The following is a 25,583-nucleotide window of genomic DNA, read 5'->3' as shown; positions in this document are numbered from 1 at the left end:
ATATCTTATGCTGCGAAGAAACATTGCATAGTTCTATGTTATATTCCAAAAGAGGAACGTACAATTTAAGGAGCTACTGCCCTGCTTGCAGTAACGCTTTTATAAAGCGGAAGAGCAGCCTGCGTCTGCTGCTACTATAAATTTTCTTAAGAGCGTGAGGTTTCGTGTGTATAGGTGCCACAACTGTGTGGATGAGGATATTTGATGATGATGATGATGATGATCATCATCATCATCATAATGAGGAGGAGGAGAGACGCTGGTACTCAGTGGTGGTGCATTTAATGAGCGGCGGTTATCCCGTTACCTACTGAGTGTCACCCACGTACGTCTAATGAGATTTATGGTGTTTTATCGCTCCCTGTATGGCTTTATATTGCATTAATAGCTCATTTTCACATAGTCCCATCGCTTAACGCCTCGTACGTGTGCAGCCATTGTTTTTACGGGTGCTGAGCGAAAGCCCCGGGGAAGTCCTGTTCGGAGGCGCCGGAGCCGGGACGTGCGCCTTCATGCCGCCCCTCTGATGTCTCTCTGACTTTGAACTACTGCTCAAGGTGCGAAGCGACTCTGGGACTGACCTCTTTCATGTGATCAACTGGAAAATTGCGTCTCTAAAGCTTCAAAGGTGAATATTATAGCACTCACTAAATTACTCATTTTTGCATGTGCACATGAAAAACAAAAACACCACAACATTCAAACATATACAACCACCACAGCAGTACACCTAAAAATACTCGAGTAAGGCCTTGGTTAATGACCTGAGGAGACCGCGTTTTTCTAAATCCATCAGGTGTGCTGGCATCCCATTTTTAGATATTTAACCTCCTTCAAGCATAATTTAAAATGTAAAGCCGCAAGTGCTATCAAATGCTCCAGGGCCTTAAAAACAATTTTCATGCTGGGGAGATTTTATTACACTGTAATTGTTAGTGTTACATTCAAATCTCTATTCAAACATGTAAATTAGGCTACATTGCTAACCAGTAACGATAGTACAGAAACTCAAGAAATATTAACGATGAAAAAAGCCGTTTTCCACAAACAATGGAAACTTAAAACTTAAAAATTGAAAAACAACTTTAAATTATCGCTATACTTTTCTTTGCACCTATAGTGTAAAATCTGAAATACGGTTTACAAATATGCATATTAGTAGGCCTAAGTCATTTCGCAGGTGTACCATAGAACATAAAGACACACTGCACAATAATATGTTACTTACTTAAACCCATTTTTTTTTCAATGTTGTTTTCAGGTAAAAAATGGATATTTGTTTTCTCGACTGTTAATCCACTTGTGATGGGGTTTGTTTTCCCCTTGGTTTCCAATATATAAATATAATAGTGATTTGTGTCATAGAGCTACTATGAGTTACAATAAGCAGTTTATACTATATAATTATAATTTATATAGTTAGATTAACCTTAGCTGGCATGTCAATTCCTGTTTACTTTCCAATAGGCCTAAATAATTTTATTAGTGATGTGTTAACAGTATTGTTTTTAAGAGAGGACCAGCCTGTTAACAGGATACAGGGATGCTAAATGCTACACTGCAACATGGTTTGTAAGATTGTGTAAGCTGTGCAGGGCAGTCAGCTTTTATTAGAACACAATAGAGGCAGAAGCAGGGCTGGGGAGCTGCAGGCCTTACCTCCATCTTCTCCATGTCAGGAAGGACCACATAAGTGACCTTAGGAAGGTGCCAGTGTGGGTAATGTGAGATCAGCAGTCCTGGGGCTGTTACAGATTTATAAGGGAGAAGCAGAGCCACTCAAGCAGACTGGGGACACGGCTGATGAATGACAGGCAGTGAGGATGTCCAAGGGCCTTATTCACAGAGGCGAGGTCGAGAGCTTCCGTGCCTCACGTTTGTTTCGACTGTCCTTTAAGCAGAAAGCTGAGGGTGACTCTGTAGTTAAAGAAATTCGGTGCAGGCCTCCTGAGATTCAGCTAATGGAGACAGGCCTCAACGGTCATCCCAGGAAGACACTTCTGATGGTTTGAGGGGCTTCAGCATGGCTTCTCCCAAAAAAGTAACAAAGGAACAGTTAGTTATAAAGGGCAGCACTGAACGCTGAAGCATGTGGGGCAGTTCAAAGTAGAAAACAGCCGATTACAGTGCAGGTTTGCACATGGAAATACCCGTGGTACGTACAGTTTGTGAAACTGGTCAAGCTCATCCACGGCTCGTTGACATCACACCACATGCCGGGAGCGTGCATATCTATGAACATCTGCTTCTATGTCCAATTTAGCAAATATCCCAGAGTTCCCCAGAGACAGCCTGCTTGTGGTTCGGTGAGGATGCGTTCAAATCAGGATGAGGAACAAAGCTATAAGAAGGCAACATGCTGACCTTCTGATTGATTTTTTCTGATTGAACACCAATCCCAACATCGAGTTCTGGCCAGCCACCGCTCTCTGCTGGTGGCCCTTATTAAACACTGTGGTTGAAACCACTGAGTGAATTTCAGGAAATCAGAGCAACCAGCTTTGCTTTTCGACCTTGGTGAACATACCAAGACAGATACCACCAGGACTAATAGGAAAATTCCCATGCAGACTGATTGCTTTGCAATGCATCTTGGCCATTTTTGCACAAGGAGCATCACTGTTGACATCTGCTGTTCTGCAGAACAGACTATGGCTATACCTGCCTTCTGATCAAGATGCTATATGGGGGTCAGAAGAAGCCTTTGTGTGAATGTCCTACGCGGGATTATAGTGGTGTCTGTGAGTGACAGACAAACTCATTTAAATTGACTTGTCACAGCACTGTCTGCCCTTCATCCTTCTGGGGGTTCACCCTAAAGGGAGGATTAGACATAACACAACCCCAGATTTCTTTGGGAAAAGCACATTCCTTTGCAAACATCCATATGTGTGTGATAAACAGGTAAAACCGAGGGTGACACAGAAGTATTTAAATGCGGCATACTATCTGCATAGTTCTTATTTCAAGGAGTAGAAATATACTAAAATAAATTTTTTCTGCTTCCTGAAAACTGTATTGAAAGACACAACAAAATGTCTGCATGTCATTTGCACAAGTCCCAGTTTTCAAAGATTAATATTTTGGGTAAAAGTTCTAAGTTACATGGCTTGTTAAAGATGGCTCAGCTCAGCTGTGAACAGATGAATACATAAGTGAAGGAGAGACTGAATGACAGTGAAAGGTCTATACAGTCTTATAACCACACTGGGGTAAAGGCATTATAGCACAGTACTGGGTCTCGTTTATAAAGCAACTTTATTTTGTCCAGGGCAACGAGGAAATAAATCAAAAGCAGTCAGCTAGTAACCTCAGTCCAGACTGGTGAGATTAGCAAAATCTGAGCTAATTATGCGGTTTGTTTAATTTTCATTAGAGAAGAAATATGGAGGACGGCTTTTTTCTCATGTTGGACTCGTTTCCATACTGATTATTTAATTTGAAAAAGCTATTTCCTAATCTGAATAATATTAATGAACAGAGACGTGCATATTAATAAAGGTTGTAAAGGCTGAGGAGGAATCCCTGGCCCTAATCATAATACATTGTTAGAAGATGGATGAATGGATGGATGGATGGAGGGATGGATGGAGGGATGGGAGCCATGAACCCTCAAATTACAAACTAGTACACAAGGATTGTTTCGAATTTATTAAGCAGGTTCAGTTGTATGGATAATCGACGTGTGCAAATCTTCGGAAGTAGCCTATTTTCCAAAAACATTTCACTAGGAAAATTTTGTATTTGTTTTTCTTCAATGTGCATATTTGATAGTTACTTTCCTGTTTCCTCACAGTTTTTTAGTTTTTGAAAGCTGGGGGCACTACATCTTTATTTACAGCCATATAGAAATTGGTCTTAACAGTAAAAAGACATAAATCGCTTTCATACCACCCAAAACGCTGTCTTTACCATTATAAAGCACTTCTTGCAACATTGCTTTCATTGAAAGTGTCCTGCTGACAGGTAACCTAACTGAATGGACTTGGAGACTTTGCTGATTTTAAAAGCAGAAAGGACATTAAATCCAACCTTCCAAATGGAGTAGATACTAAAGTTTTGTTACCGATAAGGATAATGATACTGTGTGTATTTATCTTAGATTATGCAGCCGTTAGAAGATTATTAACCTGAGGCCGCCTTTCAAACAGGCATGTCCCGACAAGGCGCCACTCGGTGGAGGTGTCAGAGGCATACTTACTCCACAGACATGCCGGGGAGCTTGCATACCAGCCCCCAGCCCCAGGAGCCGGCGCGGCCGTCTGATGAAAGTGCAGGGCGTGTGTGCTCGTTTAGGCTCATAATGAGGGAGAGGCTTGGGGGCACACTCATTTGGCAGTCGCTTTACTTCCTTTAAAAACAAAAAAAGGTTTTAAAGTTTTTTTTTCCCCCTCTCAAACGGAGCTAAATGATCATCGATAGACAGACGCTCTCTGTCGGGCCAGTTGTGGTTTTACTCTGCACGATGGTGCAGACGATTAATCATAGTTTGATTAGAAATCCAGGTTTTGTGAGTAGCAAGATCTATAATTAACAAGGATCAACACTATAAGAGACGCGACCTTGCTTTAATTAGGCAATAGTACATGGCCCCGTCCCACCATTGAAAAACACTTAGATCATATTATTGTATATCCTTTGTATATATAACACCACATGCATTGAAACTTCCTGCACACGCAATTTCTCTGCTAGAAATAGCTTTGGGTCTCGCCGTCTCCCAGAAGTGCATTAATGCTGGGGCCGGAGAAAATGTATGGGTTATGGAGAAAAGCGTGGGAGACGCGGGCGGGTTGATGTGGGTTATGTTGGCTGCTGAGGATTCAGTGCCATAAAAGCCCCCACATAGCACGTTCATTTTTTCATGCAGAACGTATAAAACAAACCCTGTAATGCCTGAGAGGAATTTAAAGGATAGTGCTGTACCTGCATCTGAAGTGGGCTTAAGTGCAGCAGATTCGCGCAAATAATGAGCTGGTGAATGTGGGAGCTGAAAACAATATGGACACTGAGAAGGGGAAAGGCCGGTGGCTCTGCGGGGCCTGTTGCTTCTTGTGTCTGCCGCAATTATCTGTCTGCAGGAGACGCGCTAATGCTGCCGCTTGCAGCGCCGGCATGCGAGTTCTTCTCATTTGATGCGATGCATTTGTGGCCCTTTATTTACAGTATATAACATTTCTCTTTAATTTTGCCAGCATTTCCTGCCGGTGATCAGTACAGAGATGAGTTAAGCGATAATGAATTTCACATTCCAGTGTTGTCATTGCCATGGAGTATAAGTACTCAGTATTTTGAAATATATAAATAAAACTTAAATAATACATATTAGAGCCTTGGTTGATAGTTTTGGAGGATGAAAAATGCGTTCAACTGGATTTATTTAAATCTTTGATTTTTAATAATCCATATGACCATCTTTTAATCCAGTTCAGGATCACAGGGAGATCTAATAGTATTTCACACAAAGTGAATGGAGTTTAAGTGTACGGCATTCCCTTTGCTAATCTCCCCCGTGCTTTAAACTCCTGCTCTGTGATCCAACTTGCCCTGAAGAAAAGGTATCTAATGTTCATATAGATGAAAAGAACAGCCATGCCCTTCCCTGTCAGAGCAGAATGAATCATGGGGGTCGATTGCGCCGCTGCACAAGTTACGGTCATTAGCTTCTTATACAGTAAGTGAAGTCATGTTGGTCAGCTTCATCTCCATCCAGCTGTGAGGAAGCTGGCCAGGGGTCTCCAACTGCAGTGAACAGTGTTCAAAAGGAAATTTGTCCGTCTGACCAGCCGTCCTCAACCACACAGGGCCCAAGGTTGGGGACGACAGTCTGAGAAAAATCATGAAAGCAAAACTCTTCCAGGCAACAATGGCCATGTGATGATGGCCTTGCTTTTGTTGAAAGCCAACCTCACATACCCACCCTTTACCTGAAACACACTCCTTCCCCCAACACAAACACAATTTAGAAAAATTAAACCATTAGCAATATAACGGTGCTAGTGAATTTCAAGTCCCGAATTCGACAGACTAATTACAGTCTTTTAAAATTTTGTTAATGGGACCCCCCCCCCCCCCTTTGCTGTCTTTTGTGGAGCTTCATGGGAGGGTCCCCAATACCTCCAGGGCTACTGTAACACTGCTGTCACCATGACTAATTACATCACTGGCTTGGACCAATCATACGCTGATCAAAGGTCACCAGCATTCGGTTTTTGATTATTTCCAAACTGTCCAAGCCTCCATTCACTTTGGGACATGTCACAGGATGCTCTTCATGTATATTTATACTCTAATGTATATGATTACAAACGTCCGTTTTTTTTTGCAGGCTCGTTTGTTTAAAGGCTGGCTTTGCAGAGAGACGCCCTCCTTAATGTGCTCCCTTTGGAAGCCAGGCCTGAATATTTGTAGAAAACCTCAAAATGTTTCCACATTTTTTCATTTTACTTCTCAGAGAATGAACTGAAAATTGCTTAACACTTTAAATATAGAACAGGCTCATTTGCTATTAGCTGTGGGGTAAATTACCAAATGTATAACAACATTCACTGTGCCGCCGTATGAAACTTTCCCATATGGTAAGAGCCACTTTCCACAGGAGTTATAAACATCCTCGGCCGATACGCTCCTTTAAGTGGGTGGCCATGTCTGTTCCCGTCTTCCTCCTACACCAAAGTCCCTGTTGCCTATTTGGTATCTGTCTGTCATACTCTGAAAAGCTCAACAGTCTGTTGGTCACCTGTTGTGGAACTGGTGAAATGCTATAGAAAATGTGAGGATGATATTTTGGCCAGGTCCTTTTCACTGGGCTCAGCAAGGTGAGGGAAGACACAGCATCCCAATACTGCAACATTTGATGAGGAAGCCTGACTTTAGGTCATTGGCGTTCTTGAAAAACTACAAAAAAAGGTCTTGATTTTCTAAATTTGCCCTTCAGTTAGGGAGAAGCAGTCAGGGGGTCAGAGCTAAGCTAAGTGTCAGAGAAAATCCCAGCTGGAGGGCACTGTAGCATTTTAGTGGAGTGACTGAGAAGCAGTGGCACCCTGGGTTGAAGGTCAGCCATTCCACGCTCCTGTGAACTAGTTTCTCTACATAAATACCACCTTGAGAAGCACAAGGAGGCACTTTACAATGCATGAGCACACGGCAGAAAACCTGAGCTGGGACAGCATCCAGGCTGACTGTAACCCTGTACTAGATTGTGAAGAATGGATGGATTTCCAGATCCCTTGCTGATAGTAATGCCTGCCTTGCTATGTCTGCAGATCATGGTGTGCAGGTGAATGTTCTCCATTCCCAGAAACTGTAGCACAAGGGTGAAAATTATCTTAATTCAAACTGTCAGACGCTGAGTCATCTCCCTTAAATAAAAACGCTACTTATTGCTCTTTAATGAAAGAAAGGTGAGCACTGTTATTATGCATTTGGGATTCTGCCAGCATCGTGCTGCTCCCCTGTAGGTATCTGGGAGGGTGGAGACCCTGGACAGGTACTCCCCTGCTATTTTCAAGGGCAGGAATTGCCTCCTCAATCAATTCTTATCACATGTATACCCACAAAAGAGTAACCTCGGGGGGGGGTGGGGGGGGGGTGGCATGTTGGTGTAGTGGTTAGCTCAGTTGCCCCACATCTCTGGGACCAGTGTTGATGGCTCCATGTGTGGAGTGTGCATGTTCTCCCCATGTCATTGTGGGATTTCCTCTGGGTTCTCTGGTTTCCACCCCCAGTCCAAAAACATGCTGAGATTAATTGGAGTTATCAGATTGCCTGTAGGTAGAGTGTGTGAGTGTGCCCTGCAGTGAAATGGCACCTCATCCAGCATTGTTCCCTACCTTGTGCATGTAGCCTTCAGGATAGGCCCTGGACTCCCCATGACCTTGAATGGGGTAAGCAGTTACAGAAGATGGATGGAGTCAACTCAGTCAAATATGGTCACTGTTTCCATACACATCAGATTTATTCCCTTGATCCATGAGCCTTTTTAAACATACCTGTGACCCAGTATAGTTGTCCATGCCAAAGGAACCAGAATAGGAACCAGAAATTAAAACAGTGCATTTGTTAGAGACAGATATGAAAGAATCTAGACTATACTGTATATTTCACTGCATATAAAGCACCCTGTTTATAATTTCACTAACAAGAGAGAGTTGAGATCAAATATCTCTGCTGGCTGTGGGAAATGAAGCCAACGTGGTCGAGCATGACAGCATCTAATGATGACAAATGGCCTGCCATCAACGAGGCTGGTACCAAGCTAATTACGTCATTACTGTAACTTTACATTTCCCATCCGGCATCGTCAAGCGGTTCAGCTCAGTTCACTTAAGCGCCTTGTGTTTCTCGAGATCTTCCACAAGAAAACACTTAGCGTGGGTCAAACTTCTTACTCTGTTTATCTGTAACCAACACAAAGTGAAAAGGGTGCCTTATGCCTTGGTTGATTGTCAGCCACCCAAAGGCTAGAGGCTGCCAGTGAAGGTCGATATAATTGGTCAGGCTACCGCAGGTTTTCCAATCGACGTGAGCTGCAGGCTGATTCTCAGCACAGCAGTCCTCATGGTCTGGATACAGACTAATGGGGCAGTTGGATTACGGTGTAGCTACAGTGGTGGATGTCATGGGGACACCCTCCATCAGGTTCGTTAGCTCTCACTACGGCTTCTTCCAGTTAACAAATGCCACGTCCAACATCACGATGCACACGTTCATACACGTTTGCTGCTTACCCAATGTCAAGCTGTCGGAGTGCTCCTCTGAGCAAGATGGAGCAGCATGGAGACGCTTCGAGCCCCGGGCACGAGTGAACAGCCTTTGCAGGCTCCTGGAAGAGGGTCAGAATACCTGACAAAGATCCTCAGGGTCCACGGCTCCCCGCAGGCGAGAATTACTGGGAAAATGAGCTGTGACAGGTGGGGCCTGCTGACATGCTCACCATTCTCTATCCCTCCCTCCTTTCCAGCATTCCCAGGGACCAGACGGCACAACGATGATTCATGGAAGGACCCAGAACCACTTATCCCAGCTTCTCATCCTGCTGGTGAGTCTCCCATCTAACGCGAGGTCAGCGGCCGTCACTGGGAGAGCCAGTTCTTGCTAATTATTGCAAAACAGGGAAATTCACTTCTTAAGTTTTTAATCTCTTTTCAGCTTCCTCTTCAAATATATTTTTTTAGAAGTTGACTTGAATATGATTTCGTAAAGCTCATAGGAAAGCTGGGATTTAATTTCAGTTTGCGCTATTTTAATTATACCCTTTAAGTTATCTCTAAGCTCCCTTGCATTAGCTCAAGTTAGCAGCAGATTATTTATTCATCTTCAGCTGGGAAGCTTCAGCAAACTGTTACTTAACTTCCACAAAACAGCAGTGTTGCAGGCGAGCGACAGGAGAATTGCTGGACACTGCTACAGCAGGTGAATCACGTAGATAGGATTGGTACATGTTAGCATACTCTGTTATTGTGTATTGTGAGGTTTATGTTAGCCTTGGGTCAATCTGCTTGAGCCTGTGTGGTTTTATGCCTCAGTGTTATTCTTCCTTTAAAGAAAACCAAGCTGATTAAAATGGCCGTTCTTTCCATGTATTTTGTATCCGTGTTCTTGAGAGAATGAAAGTAACTTTTAGTCATACATACAGTATTATCGGTGACAACCTTGGGGACACGGTGGGGGCCCCAGCTGCTTTACACCCCAGCAGGCCCTTTGCTGCATGTGAAGATAGCAGACCCAGCCACTAGGGTGCAGTGGTGTGCCCAGATGGTCCTACTTAAAAGACACACGCCTGCATAAAACCAGCAGTTGGAAAATAAGTCAGTGACAGGCCCTTTAAAAGTGACATCTACTATCTGCTCCATAACATCTACAGAGAACAGGCAACAATTTTTCACTTTTTTCTTGGCAACATTTTACATTTCAGTTGTCCATCACTGCTTATCTGGTATAGGTTCCCACTGGGCCAGGAACCCATCCCAGGGGGCAGGGGACACCCTGGACAGGATGCCTGCCAAGCTGCCATTACTGTTAATAAGATGATTATGAATAATGAATGTCACTGTTGTCACAGCTCTGTATGTCGCAGTGCAATAAAACTTCAAAAGTAAACTGCACACCAGGCCAAGAGACATAGCCCTCCCTGTTACCCCAGCCAGCCATCAAGCATCAAGCGTAAATCGTTTACGTTAAAGTCCATTTAACAAAAATATTTCACATTTTAGTTACAAGATCAAGTTGCACTGGAACAGCAGGGCTGACATTAACCGGCTCAGGTTATAATTTAATGTCCTGTCACTCCTCACATCCATCCATTATCACTAAATGCAGAGTTATGGTGATACACAGCCTACCCCGGGATTTAGAGGGTGCAGGGGGATCACCCGGATCTGCATAGCAGCCCACAGGAGGGGGGAGGGTACAGAACCTCTACAGGAGGACGATTCACCTCAGCAGCCCTGATGGGAAGAACCACACACACACAGCAGAACTCCAAGAATCACACACAGCAATACACCCAGAACTACACACACAACAGAACATCCAGAATTACACATAGCAGAACACATAGAATCACACATACATTGATACACCCAGAAACACACACACAACAAGACATAGAACTACACACAGCAGAACTCCCAGAATCACATGCATAGCAGAACACAGAACCACAGACACAGCAGAACAAATAGAATCACACACACAGCAGAACATACAAACCATACACATAGAAGAACACACAGAACTACACACACCACAATATACAGAGAACCATACACACAACAGAACACGCAGAACCACACACAGCAGAACACCTAGAATCACTTACATAGCAGAACACACAGAACCATAGACACAGCAGAACGTACAAATCACACACAAAGCAGAACACACAGCAGAACAAACCACACGCAGCAGAACACACAGAAGCACACACACAGCGAAACACTCAGAATCTCACACACGCAGAACACAGTCACACACAGCAGAATACACAGAACCACACATATGGCAGAACACACAGAATATTGTGAGTAAGAATTATGTGGCTATGGTGCCACTTACAATACTGCCTGCCACCCTTCTTGAGAGGCTATAGTTTAAAATGGAGTGTAGGAAATGTGTTAACCAACACATATACAGGAAACTGCACCCTATCACATTCCATCATGCATTTGCACATGACACGTCTGTCCCATGTTCTAAAGAAGCCTTCTGATGGGGCAGTTGCTCAGTTTGCCTTACCGCCCCTTTACCCAGGTATCCACCCTGTCTGTTCTGAGAGCTGAGTACTCCACCTGTGGCGAGAACGAGTACTACAACCAAACGAGCAGCAGCTGCCAGGCATGTCCGGAGTGTCAGCCCGGCCAGGAGCCCTACATGGTAGGAGTGGCACCCCCAGCTGGTGAAACAGAAGCCCTGCACTCAGCCAGTGAAATACAGCCTGTAGGAAATCATGGCATTTTGTTTTATATGCATCACACAGCTTTACGTCTTTGCTTCTGCTAAAGATGAATATTTCCATGAATATTTGATCTCGCTTGCTGGCATCTTGAGAACAAAATCACTGTAGTCGTGAGAAAACTTCTTGTAGAAACCTGTTGCTGCATCCGATTGTTGCGTTTCCTCCTGCATTTGCGGACCACCCAGGGTGTACCTACCTGACTGGGAGTGTGGATTTATATAGAGAAACAGGAAAGCTTCCATGTGAATGTTTCATAATTAAACACGGCGTTAAGTGGGTTTCAGGGCACAAGGAGCCGGGAAAGCTGGGAGAGATGCATGCTGCATTCAAGATGCGACATCTTTCTCAGCCGCACTCAGCTTCAAAGAAACAAAACGCAAAGTGCGAAACAATGCAAGAGAAAGTAAAATAGCGCCAAAAGTCCAACAAAAGACCGTAGAAAACGTCTGTTGGGGTTATTGTGTAAGGAGTGACCTCCGTCCTTCACTTACAGGTGAAATCACCCATGTTTTCCCCGCTGTGACTTTGGCACAATAGGCCTCTTTAAATGTGCACAGCACAGAGACCAATGTGGGTGGAAGAGGCAGAAACAAACATAGGCAGACAGATAGACAGGTTGATACGCAGATAGATACCTAGGGGCAGTCTGCAGTATTTCCAAAGAGACCTATACATTTCCTGTTTTTTTTCTTGTTCGTATGGCTGGATATTTAATCATCTTCACTGCAGAGTACCTCGGTAGAGCACAATAGCAACATGCAATGCAAAAATTAAAACCTTAATACTCATAATAATATTACATTGAGAGATTAATTTGCTTACTACATGCCTTGTGTTTTAAGAAATCTTTTTCACCTGTATATGGCTTTGTTTTCATAACACAAATACATTTGATCTTTTTCCTGTATGGAAACATTTTGTTCCTTGATCAGCTCCTTGACCAGAAGACCTTTAAAGAATGAAATTTCTCCCACAAACCACATGTTCAGTTAATTGAACTGTCAGCATTAACCTGTAATTGAATTTCAGTTTGATCTCTAATACCCCTGTACTGGAAAACTCCTCGAATAACATTCACATCGAAAACAACTGACCCAGACACTGAATCCTGCCCTGAAAAGCCACCCTCAGATTGGCCGCACTTTTATCATGCTGAGGCCCTGAACTTCAAAAGGCTTCCTTTGGATGAAAGATGATAGAAATTAAAAGCAAAGAGTTTTCCTGTGAGCCCTGTGATCCTGGCCAAGGAAGGAAGTGGGAGCTGAGGCAGAAAGTGGTCTGCAAAGTACCTGTGAGTCAAATGGACAGCAGTGAGAGTAGAAAAGACCAGCAAGTCTGATGACTTGTTTTAAATTATTATAGCTGTAGCATAACCCACAGAAAACATTGTACACAGATATATAAGAAATGATATTACTGACATGACAGAAGCACAGAAAAAAACTTGAAAAGAAAAATATAACAACGACCTGGGGTTTTGGCAGAGACGTTTCTTCTCAACATGTCACATACTAAACTTCAAAAGAGCTCATTATTTAACAAAAGTTGAACAATATCCTACAAAGATTTCTCCTATTGCTAGATATTCACTGGTGTGTGTGTGGGAGGGGATTATATTTATATTACATTATGAGGACCAAATGTTCCCCACAATGTAATAAAAACCTCTTATATTTAGACGTTATGGGGACCATTTTTCAGGTCCCCACAAAGATCTGTGAATGCAATAAAAAACCTGAAAATGCTGAAAGTCTCGTATTCTGCTTGGTTACGTATGATTAAGGGTAGGGCTGGGTAGGGGCTAAGGCGTCATGTTGGGATTAGAGATTTCCCCATCGGTATGAATGGAGAGTCCTCACAAAAATATAATTACAAACCTGTGTGTGTGTGTGTGTGTGTGTGTGTGTGTGTGTGTGTGTGAATACATGGCATCTGTGTGTGTGTGTGTGGGGGGGGACCACTGTGAAAAGGGAAAATGTGATAATCATGTTGGTCACAAAAATTCTGAGAAAATGACAAGGAGGGTATCTAATCACTAACAGATGGTATGATGGTGAACAGCACATCTCTGTGGGCTCATGTCTGCTGGTACCAGTCACAGAAAACAGCGTCAGTCATTAAAGGAGCATGTCTCAGTCACTCAAAGATATATATTTATTTAGTTGATGACTGTGTTATGCCTCTGAGAACTGCGGCACTGAAGAGCTGAACTTATGACATCATATGCGAAATAACCTTTTAAGCACTGAGCAAATGAACATTTCTAATCAAACGGAGATCGTTTTAGAAACACGGTCCCACTGGTCTTGTAAATTATACAAATGTCAGTTCATTTTGCTAAACAAACAAATGAATAAGGATAATTGATTAAAACAAATCAGTGGTACTGGAAAATCCCATTTAGACAATTTTTTTGTAATTAAAATATTTCTGTGATTGTCACAGTCGGCCTGATGCTGGCTTATTGGTAACTCAGCTCGGCAGTGCTGTTTATGAATGGGAGTATAATCTGTGTTACAGGTAATGAGGGCCACCACTCTGTAAGCGGTTATCCCATCACGGGCCACACATACATGACTACATGGGTCTTTTTAGATGAATCTGCAGTTTATGTTAATCCCTACTGGCCAGGTTGTGGACTAAGCATGTGGTGTTCCTGACCAGTAGGGGTCAGTCTAACCAATAAACTCTCACTTTATTGCAGGGCTGTGGTGATGGCGTCAAGGACGAGGACTATGGCTGCACACCATGCCCCGCTGGGAAGTTCTCCAAGGGAAAGTATGAGTTCTGCCGACGGCACAAGGACTGCGATTCCATGTACCGTGCCACTGTGAGGACGCCGGGAACCTCCGAGAGCGACGCCGAGTGTGGGCCTTGTCTGCCGGGGTGAGGCCCTGCCCTACCGAGGGATCATTACATTGGCCTTAAAGCCAAGCCAAACGATGTAGCATAGCCTGATTATGCTCAATAAATACATCAATGAAGAAATGCACATCTCCGCAGTGATAAGGCAAGACTTTTGTATAAAAGCCACTGCATGGAGCATGGATCAATGGCCAGTCTGATTAAGAATATCAAACCGCGTACCCCGGGAATGAGGTCGCTGTGATCTCGCTGATGTTTCGTAGCTGCCACAGGCTGGATTTCTCACGACCTCGCCAGTCAGAACTGGTTACTTTGATGCAGTACAGTTTTAATAAGTAGCACATCATGAGAGCATATGAGGGAGTGACTGCCTGACTACAGAATGAGGAGGACATAAATGGGGGGGGGGGGGGGGCACATTTGGGGAAAGCAATAAGGCAGAGCAAGATGGTGTCAGGTTTGGTCATATGCTGTACTGGGGCAACAAAGAATCGACAAGAACGCCATGACCAGGCTCACATGGCACAAGCCCCACCCCCCCCCAAAGCCCACAGTCATCAGCATGGTCAGTCTATGTACCACCTCCAATTATTACAATCATGGTTATGATCAAAGTCGAATTTATTGTCATTGTGCACATGCATACCGGGCTGGACTAACTTCTCTGGGGGCCCTAAGCTGACATGGGTAGGGAGCTATTTGAGATATTTTTGGAGCCAAAAGAGAAATGAGAGGTAATTAGAATCAATGGAATATCAATAATATTCTAAGCAAAGTGTGGGATGCCAACAGTAAAACCTACCGATCAGGGTGGGGCTGTTGGTAAAATTTGCTGATTGAAGGAGGGGGGTATCGCACCGGAGGATCAGATAGGCCAAATTTTTTCCATTTCCTCTTTTGCTAAGGTTAGTCAGGGTTTTTTGCATGCGTTCCTTCCAAGTCCACCACTCCAGTGAGACAGTATCAGACAAGGAGGATGTAATGTTTTGTGTCTTTGGGCAGATTTCTTCCAGTGAACAGCCAGTAGACTCCAGTGGTAAAACAAAGCTGGGTAGCATGAAGTCTCTAAGTAGATTAGTCCATTACAGCTGTGACGAGGGCAACTTTGTCAGTCCCGAGATCTGTCCCTAAAAACACAAATTACATACATGTTGCTACCATTTAAATGATCATATTATGTCATATCCTTAAATGTAACTTCTGTAAATTCTGTCTTTATGGGGCCCCTAGCTTCTGGGGGCCCCAGAGAGCTGCCTACCCCAGCCTTAGGCTAAGTTTGCCCCTGCATCCACATGGGAATTAAGTAGTACACTCACAGTAGTATAATCACACATAGTAATAGTGTTAATCAAGGCAGTATAATAGAATAAATAAAAAGTTGTACAATAATTAGTATTCTGAGTAAATTGCGTAGCTCAATTTAAAAAGGGCGAGATGAGCTCAGTAGGATGTCTTTCAGTCCCTCTCTGGACTTTTGTACTACAGACCAGTAATCTGGTTTGAATTCATCTCCTCTGGAGCTCAGTTCACTTGGGGTAAATATACAAAGTAACACTTTGATAGGAATCCTACGGGGTGAATCTGGGATGCGCTCTTCCGTGTGTCATCCACCTTGGCATCCTCCGAGGACATCTGACCGCCATTTGAAGCGGATCACACGCTTCTCTTTCAACGCACCAGTGACTTGTCATTATATTTATTTCCGGATTAACGTTCAGCAATGACTGGATTATACGTCATCAGCCAATGTTTAAAATTGTATGTGAATATGGTTTTCATTTTAAATTTGAGGCTATAAAATGTTTTTAGGGAAAGATGAAACAAGTAGTGAAAAAAACCTTTAAAGGCGTAAAAGCAGCCTTGTGATTGGGTGGCACTTTCCTCCTCACACCTCCAGCCTGGAGCAGCAGGGTCACCCCCAATGCAGCTGCACTCATACTCATATTCTTTCACATATCACACAAATCAGAGGCCACTCAACACACAAGCCTCAGCTGGGAGGATGCTTCAGCTCGCTTTCCACATGGAGAACCATTCTCTCCTCTCAGTGTTTGGGAGCATTTCTTTCCTGTTCAGTTTCAGGCCTGGAGCTCTGATTTCCTGGCCTCTGTGTGCCCCTCCCTGCCGCCTCTAATCTCCACTTCCTAACGACACCTTGGATGGAGCTCAGCTTGTTGTAGGAAGCCCCAGAAGGCCTCAGGATTCTGTGATGAAAGCAGAGCAGGAACTAGCTCCATTCCTTGATGAATTTCTTCTAACTAATGGTTCAAGAGTTGTGCCTTCAGGGCTCAGAGCAGAAATAGGCAGCCACTGTTTTCTGAGTGTCAAAAATGTCAAACTCAAAGGCAGTAACCTTTCAGCCTTGGCTGAGGTCCAGTTCTTCCCTCACTAAATGAAAACGCAGATCATTCTTTGGCACATACCGTTTGTGTGTTTGCGTGTTTCTGCTGTGCTCTGCAGTGAAAATGGGGGCAATGACCCAGTTCATTAAAAAGAGGCAATTAGCACTGCCTCTGAGAGCAGACGTACTTTCTCCCAGATTGGGTCACAGCACAGTCTCTGGCATTTCTCACTGTGTAAATCTGAGGGTTTACGGGTCCTGGTGGTCTTGGAAAAACACCCTCACACACCGTTAACACATTGAGAGGGCGTACACGCAGCCTAATCAGTAGACCCCTGAGGAAGGACTGCAAAGCAATAAAAGAATCTGTAAATCTGAGAACAAGCGGGGCCTGTTTGACCCACCTATCCCATGAGGCCTTGCAGATTAATGACTCCAAATCTGGAACTGGGCACAGCTGGCGGCAGACTGAGAATCCTGCCTGCACAGACGACAGAGGGTTGTCACCTGTAACAGTATGGCAATGAAGTCCCAAAACCAAAAGTATTTTTAGGTTACTACAGATTCCATGATCCACATTCATGCTGTCGATCTTACAGCTCAGCTGGGGATCTTATGAGCTCATTCTTGATTAACACCCACCCCCCCACCCCTTGTATTCCCTGGCAGATATTACATTCTGGAAAATCGACCCCGGAATATCTATGGGATGGTGTGTCACTCCTGTCAGAACGCTCCAAAGAACATCAAAGATTGTAAGTTTCCGGGCCTACTGTTACCCCTTTTATTTAGCTCCTTCCAGAACACTCCCCTTACCAGCAAACCCACACCATAAGTGATCTTATGAAGCTTTGCACAAGTAATCGAAAGTATAACTCTGCAGAGCTGCAGATGAGTTGCATGTAGAGGATATGCAGTGTGGATATGGCAGTGTGAGTTCTCAGTGTGAGTCTTCGAGGGACTCTGGGTCTGCAATCAGAATGGCTGTAATCTGTCAGCTGACACCCGCTCTGACCCTGCCGGATGGGCCAGTTCCCGACCTCTTGTCTCGTGGCAAAATGCTCATGTTGTTCTATGTATCCCTGCCTATTTTCTCTCAGAATCACTCAGTGACGATAAATGATTCCATTTGCTTCGGGCTGCGTGCGTTGGGGCATACACGTTCCAGGATGGACCCACCCATTACTGAAATGGCAGTGGCATCACTTAGAACATAAAATGGCCTTGATGGCACCAAGATCCTCTGGAATGTGTCATCTGTGAGGCTTCCAGGGCTTGATGGACACCCTGATGGACACCTCCTTGGTGCTCTCTGGCCCAGCCTGGTGTTCAGCAGGTCTTCCATAACATTAGCCACTTGCTGATTTCGCGGAATACCTAAAGAACAGAGAGATGCATTATGGGAAGGCGCATCTTCAGAAAGCTAAAATGTCTCAACAATGCAGCAAAGCCAAGGCTGTGACATGCTTATCCATCACATTTCAGTAGCACAGATATAAATGGGCGCTGAGTAAAAGGGACAAGGGAATGCAGATGTGCCTGTACAGAGCGGTGTGCAGCAACTGTAGGTGTTTGCTGAACAAGAACAGGCTGACAGCAGGTCGTAGTCCAGCCTTCAGAGCTCAAAGAGACAGTCTTTAAGTGTGGAGGAGAGCTCTATAATAGCTTGGGTGTCACTGGGAAAGGGACACGGGGGGGGGTATGTGAGGAAACAGGGAGAGAGGGGGACCGACTGGCTTCTCCTCTGTAGGCTGATTCGAGGTGCTGACACTTGCCTTCTGCTTCTTACAGGGACATTGTTGCATAGGTTTGATTAGCAGAGGATGTTAGACACAGATGTCACACTATCAGTCGTACAGTCTCCTCAAAAACACCTGGGTTTTCCAAGGGCAACAGCCAACCACCTCAAAGCCCCTTCGAAACACTACCAATAATATGACAACAGGATATGATTTGCTCATACCCCAAAACAAAAAAAAAAATCACCTGCAACTGAAAAACTCATATAATTCCTTGCCTGCATTATTGCTAAATAAATTCAAACACTAAAACAAGTGCTGAGAATCACAATAAATGCTGTCCAGTCAAACAGAGTGCCTGCATGCAGACAGTGCTTCTGAGTCAACACTTGAACCAAATGTTTGAAAATGCCAGACGTGGTGTTACTTGTTCGAGGCTCAGGCAAGCTTATGACTGTCAGGTAATCTGCAAATCATTCAAGCTCCAAGCAGTTTCTCATATAATTTCAAGTATAGAGGGGGAAAGGATTAATTTCCTGTTTCTGCTTGCAGCAGATATGCCATTAAAAAGCCCGATCTCCCTCACGGCTTCTCTCTTCTTAATTTCTTGTTTATGCTGAATGTCTTGGGTGGTTTTGATGGGATTGTACGATAAAATTAGATGTTTTCTCAAAAGCTGTTGCAAAAAACGGATAACATAAGTAGTTATTCTACATTTTAAAAAAAATCCTTGATAACAATCACAAATAAATACTGGATCTGAAACAGTGGCGTCATCAGTGGTGGAAGTGATTAAATAAAAAGAACATGATATTTGCATGGAAAAGCAGCTCAGTACACGTTCAGATTTCCAGTCCTGAATGGGCTTGTTTGCCCCACATCCCAGCAAAGGCTGTCTGCCCCGTTTGTCAGGATAGGATCCACGACAAGGCCTGTTACACACGCGCTCCCCGTGACTCGATACCATGGCTATAAACCATGCTGAGTGTGCGGCTGATCTACACGGTGTCTGTATGCCAAGGAGGGGGACCACTGTTTTAGTTACAGTTAACATCAGTGCCTGGGAGAGGAAATATGAGGCACTTTGATGGATAATGACATTAATAATTGGTCATAATTGAGGGCCTGGCGATGCCAGAAACCCATAATGTCTAAAGAGGGCTTATGATAGATTACACTCAGCCAAGTCAGTGATAAACTGCAGCGCTACTCTCTGCTTTTACATGGCCTGACAGGCTCTGCGTGCCACCCAAAGGCAAAAGCTCATCAGGGAAGGCGTTCAAGCTCATACTCCAAGCACAGGTGTTACGAATGCGTGAGGTTATCAGAGCAAAATGGGAGACAGGATTCATCGATGAAGGATCAGTTAGTAAAGACCAGCCAAGTCGTTCATTAATCTCTCAAACAGAAAGGCTCCCTTAGGACTATGAAGCTAAACAGAAACACAACTGTCCACTTGCACTAATCCTGTTCTTACGTGTGTAAAGACCACAGCCCATCTGTCTTTTTAGAACTGGAAAACACTGCGATTATGGTGCTTTAGACTCACGTGTCAACGCCCCCAAAAAAATATTGTCAGTTAGAAATATTTCTTCTCAAACTGTTCCTAGTCTTTCATAATGACCTTCTTTCATTAACCTGCTTAACTAATTAATCGCGTTTCACAATAAGGTACTTACTCCACCACAGAGCATGTGCAGTAGGCCAGATCCACATTGTCTGCAGGACACAATGTCATCAGGCTAAACAAAACAGTCTGCCGAAGCCAACTGGCCCAGAGCTGGCCAAACGTGCCAGCAAGATCACTTAAAAAAGCTCATTTGCTCTGCTGTTTATTATTCTATTTGGGTTCGGAGTTCTGTACCCTGCATCTGGACTCTGCGATAGCCATATGTCCCCCTAATGAGTAACACATTTGTAGCTGTGCTCTTATAATCTCTGAAGCAGGGCAGCATTATGACGAGTGCAGTGACATGCGAAGTGACAAGCCCAATTGTCATTGCAGGCGCGCGGACCCCAGCTGTGTTGCCGGGGCGGGCCCCCAGTGTCCCCTCCACCAGCACCACCATCTTGCCACACCCCCACAACGGTAAGGGAAGCACATAAAATTCACTTGGCCTTCCGTATGTGCAGATTCCACATCTGCAGATTCAACCAACTGCAGATCAAAAATATTTTAAAAATTAATAAAAATTTCCAGAAAGTCCTTAAAAGCAAAACTTGAATTTGCCACTATGCTGATGTGTAGGTATACCCTGCTGTAGCGTCCACAATCTGTACGTGTTTAAAGAAGGAAAAAGTTATATATGTTGCTGACAGGTACTATGTAGTTAGAGCTACCATGGTTGTGTCCATAGTGAACATGTACACACCTTTTTTTTGCCATAAGCAATACAGTATAACAACAATTTACGTAACAGTTGCATTATATTTGGTATTTTAAGCAATCTAGAGATGTCTATAGTATATGGGAGGTTGTGCCTGAGTTATATGCAAATACTAAACCATTTTATATCTGCGGATTTTAATATCCACAGAGGGTCTTGAAACCAATCCCCCATGAATACTGCGGGACGACTGTATTCATTTAAGATTGTGAATCTGACAGTCCTACATAGCTGCCGTTGCCTCGGCTTTAATGTGAGGCGTGAAAGTGTTTCTATGCTGTGAATGTCTCTGTCTTTACATTGTACTGGACTGAACCCAAACACCACCAACCTGGCCTGCTTGGCATTAAAAGACTCTTGTTGTATGTTGATCCTTGTGGATACATTCTCCTTCTGTGTGAACCAGATCTACTCATGTCATCTGTTCCCTAGATATGACAGGACAAGGCCACTTGGCGACAGCCCTGATCATCGCGATGTCAACCATATTCATCATGGCCATCGCCATTGTGCTCATCATCATGTTCTACATCCTTAAAGCAAAGCCCAGCAGCCAGGGTAGGTCTCCTTCTCAGTGGTCCCACACTGAAGGGGGTGCACATGCTTCTGCAGAGAGCTGGCCCCTGCAAGACATTCATTTGACTTCTCCCTCATCTCCAGCCTGCTGCACGGGTCAGGTGGTGAAGACAGTTGAATCACAAGTCACCAAAGGAGAGGACAAGAAAGAGGTCCAAGGTGAGGAATTTATATACACAACCCATAGTATTTTAGTCAAGAAGAGGTTTGCCTCTGCGTGTGAAACAGGGGCAGCCATCCAAAAATAAAGATAGAAACAGATGACTGTAATATCTACATGTATTTAACACAATTGCCAATCAAGTATTTCACTTTAAAAATGAACACTTTCCCAGCTAACAGGGAACGTTCCCAGAATATCTGATGGTCCTCTCAACGTTGGCGGGGAACATCCGTACTTTGTTCAGTTCAGTCAATGCCAGCACAGTAACTTTATAAGATCCTTTAACACAATTAATGCTGAAAAATATTGTTTTGTAATATTATTTCATGAAAGTGCTACATGTATATAGTGTAAACACACCTCCCAGCCTTAAACTCATGACCATTGCTATGCTAAGCAACAGTGTTACCTACTGCTCTACCATGGCCATCACTTGTTTGCATGTTATTAATCTTAGTTGTATTAGTGGGATGATGTTTTGGGAACATCAGGAATACTGGACATCTTGAACATTTACATGCCTTAATCATAACGTTCAGGGTTGTTTAATCATAAATTCCCTGGCGACAATTATTTCTCCTTCTCTTCCATTTCTGTTTCTACAGACCCTTTCTAATCCTCATCTTTGCATACATACAGAGCTTAAGAAACATTCCCACACAGTAGGGCTGTACCCTGTGAAACATTATTTAACTTGTGCCAAAAGTTCCAGCTGAACTGAAGTCCAGTGCCCCTGCTGCCCTGCAGGTGACCTAGCAATTACAGCCTCATCTATCGCACACAATTCAGAGAGCTTGTAACCCAAAATCTGCTGCACACAGTGTTTCTGCATGTGATTTATCACTTAGTTGCATCACTGCTTTATCACTGACCCGACCCAAATCTGCTCAACACAGCAGACTGTAGGTTATGGGTAGACCTGCGCATCACTACTGCCCAGATAATTGCTAATGTGGATTTGTTTTTGGTGCAAGTGCCCTGCTAGAATATAAAATATATTTATGATTCCCCTTACTTATAATTCTTCATTGAAATGTTATCCCTTTTGCAAGCTACTGTTATTGTTCTGCACTCTGACGGAAGAAAACAGAAAAAGGATTATAGGACTTTAGCAATCACACTCACACGTCCACTGAATATTTGAATCATTGACTTTCAGGGAGAAACCCTACTTAATAGAAATTTTGTATTTTTACCCCAGACTGAGAGGACAGGTACATACTCTGTCCTGTGTAGGATGGCAGGGGCGATTAAACGCCTGAGAAAGTGACATGCTGTACTCCACAGACCAGGATAACATCCACTAGGGGGGGCATGGGTCAGAGACGAGGGTCCAGCTCTTTGAAACTCCAGCCAACAAAACAATGTTTCAAACAGCGTGGTTTCCTGCTTGGGCTGGCATGGAGGCTAATGAAGCTCAGGCTTCATACTTAAGCTGCTTGTAGTGTGGGTACTTCACATGCTTTCCCTGTGACTGTGAGGGATTCCCCCCCCACAGCGAGATAAACATGTGGCCGGGTTTCCCTAAACTGCAGGCTGTGATCCTCGTGACTGCTCAGTGGGATGACCTTCACGCTCACCGTGAAATGCTAAAGGAGCTTTTCCCAGAGGCGGCCTTTTAGAATTACAGTCCATGCCAAGCTTTTAGTAAATGGACAAACAGCATTAAATATCCACGCCTGGTAGCACTATGATTGACACTCCTGCTGAAGGCTTGAGTAAATCCTCCCTTCAGCAAGAGGTGCGATGCAGGACAGCTGCCTGAGAGACACGCTGGAAACATAGGGGTCCTAACTCTTCCCTGTCTGGGATTGTGAGTGGCACCAAGGATGAGCAAGTACTCTGAGCACTGTGTCTTTAATATCATAAACAATGCAGTTATTTCCCTCGTATTGATTCCTGTCAAATTTATAAAGGATTCATCTCCCCCCCTGTGGCTTTCTGCATGACCTGTTGGGAGCCACTGGTGTCTGACAGGTTTTCAAAGACCTGTATCGCTTAGTGTCTTTACGGCACTCCCCAGCTGTGTGTAACCCTGGTGTGTGTTCACAGAAAACGTAGTGATCTTCACTGAAGCGGACGGATTTGACAAGCTGAAACCCACCCCACCGAAGACAGCGAAAAGGTAAGTGGGAATGGTGACATCAGCATTAGAATGGTGTGTGGCTCAGTGGATTAGACCTCTGCGCCAGCGAGTGAAAGGTTGCTAGTTCAAATCCCCTTGCATCTCTGTTAAGCTTTTTGGTAGGATCCTTAACCCAGTGAAAAATGCTTTAGAAACACGAGGTTATTAGCTGACCTTGTGCTCTTACCTGTGTGTGTGTTTCAAAGGAGAACAAAATACGTGAAAACTAAAAGAATTCCAATGTTCTTCTGCAAATGGAAAAATTGTTTCATTTCACAAAATTTGTAGAACTTTAGAGAGAAGGATTATTCTGATTATAAGAGAAATGTGTACGTGCCAAATGCTTCAAAGAAAGGGGAATCTGGATAAAGCAGAAAAACATGCCAATCATGGTCATCCATCGGACAGGCAGGGCTCCTGCTTGTGACTGTAGGGCAGAGAAAGACAGAAGTTCTGCTACAGGATGGCAGCTACACAGAGGCAGTTTTAATCTGCTGAGGATAATTAAGTTACCACAGAACAAGCTCCAGCAGCGGAACCTTTCAGCGCGCAGCTCTGCATGTGCCTTTTCACATGGGCACAGCACACCCAGAAAACGAAATTCAGTCCAGGATTTAGCACCCGGAACAATGTTCCGCTTAGGATGAAGGGTCCCGGGGCGTGTGGCCGCGAGGAGATGCATACAGATGCAGAAGCGATGGGGCGAGCGAGGATTGCACGTAGCTTCATGCCGAAAGCACCTGGTTAGGAGTGCACACTGTAAGGGGCAGGGTCTTCACTGCCCATAGCCTTTTTACATAACTGTGGGAATGTGTGGCCCCACAGCACACAGATCCTAAGGAGGTATTTTTCTATGCCATGTTTTACGTGGTCAGAAAGTACACACACTCACACACACAGAGATCTGCACTCATATCTTTGTGGGCACTGTCCATTCATTTTTATGGGCAAAACCCTAATCCTAACAATGGCAGCCTTAACCATTACCCAGCTCCAACCTTAACCATAAGTAACCAAACAAAATACAAGTCTTTTGGCATTTTTAGTGTTTTTTTCCTCAAAGTAACAGGTTTTTATCACACTGTGGGGACACTTGTTCCATTTCTGACCCACACTCTTGCACACACACACACACACACACGTGCATGCGCGCACGGCTACATGGACGCCATAAAGCTGGGCCGTGCTTGACCGCGGGGTAGCCTCCTGGCCGCTATAAGGCTCCTTTCCTTGTCACCTCGTTACCATGAGGGCTACGCTGTGGGGGCTGGCAGCAGCGCTAATCCACAGAGGTGGGTGCCAAGCCAGCGCGGGTGTCGGATGACGCAGAAACAATGGCACTCTGTGGCATCCCTGCACTCTCAGCTTCAAACAAAGGACTTTTGCTGGCATAGCTGAGAGAGGGGGCACGAGAAGGGCAGCTGCAATCTGTGGGCTACAGCCCGCTGGCATGGCTGCACGACACCGGCAGTACCGAAACGACCATGGGCAAAGGGGAAACTCGCCACTGGCAGAGCACTAACCCCTGACTGTTTCCCCCTCTGCAGTGAGAACGATGCCTCTTCAGAGAATGAGCAGCTCTTGAGCCGCAGCATCGACAGCGATGAGGAGGCGTCCCTGGAGAAGCAGGGGGCTGCTGACCTGTGCCTGCTGTCGCTGGTCCACCTCAGCAGGGACAAGGCCGGCAATGCCAGCCCTCTCTGTGGCAAGATTACCGGGGTGAGGCAGTCCGTAAACACAGAGGTGGCAGAGAGAGGGCCTTCATTACGGAATATCATTCATTATGACACTCCTCCCTGACTACACACTACATTACAGCAATACAGACAGCAGAGGTATTCCAGGGAATTTCGACTACAGACAGCGCAGATATTCCAGGGAATTCTGACTACAGACTGCATAGGTATTCCAGGGAATCCTGACTACAGA

At 44.4% G+C, this 25,583-nt stretch overlaps 1 protein-coding gene across 2 annotated transcripts in view; it reads left to right on the top strand.

Moving 5' to 3' along the window:
* The window catches only part of edar (ectodysplasin A receptor), a 29,362-nt gene that overhangs the window by 266 nt on the left and 3,513 nt on the right, over window positions 1-25,583 (top strand). The window contains exons 2-11 of one of the 2 annotated variants that reach the window (XM_049027191.1): window positions 435-628; window positions 8,963-9,040; window positions 11,254-11,376; window positions 14,163-14,344; window positions 17,334-17,419; window positions 20,409-20,492; window positions 21,223-21,348; window positions 21,451-21,525; window positions 23,582-23,654; window positions 25,202-25,373. In XM_049027191.1, coding sequence (XP_048883148.1) covers window positions 8,990-9,040; window positions 11,254-11,376; window positions 14,163-14,344; window positions 17,334-17,419; window positions 20,409-20,492; window positions 21,223-21,348; window positions 21,451-21,525; window positions 23,582-23,654; window positions 25,202-25,373 — 972 coding nt within the window. In that variant the 5' untranslated portion in view covers window positions 435-628; window positions 8,963-8,989. The remainder of the gene's footprint in view (window positions 1-434; window positions 629-8,962; window positions 9,041-11,253; window positions 11,377-14,162; window positions 14,345-17,333; window positions 17,420-20,408; window positions 20,493-21,222; window positions 21,349-21,450; window positions 21,526-23,581; window positions 23,655-25,201; window positions 25,374-25,583) is intronic. The other variant, XM_049027138.1, reaches the window with a different exon arrangement.

Source organism: Brienomyrus brachyistius, chromosome 1, assembly GCF_023856365.1.
Source record: "Brienomyrus brachyistius isolate T26 chromosome 1, BBRACH_0.4, whole genome shotgun sequence".
Classification (NCBI taxonomy): Eukaryota; Metazoa; Chordata; class Actinopteri; order Osteoglossiformes; family Mormyridae; genus Brienomyrus; species Brienomyrus brachyistius.
Note: the sequence above shows the minus strand (reverse complement) of the source record. Positions and strands in the feature narration are given on the sequence as shown.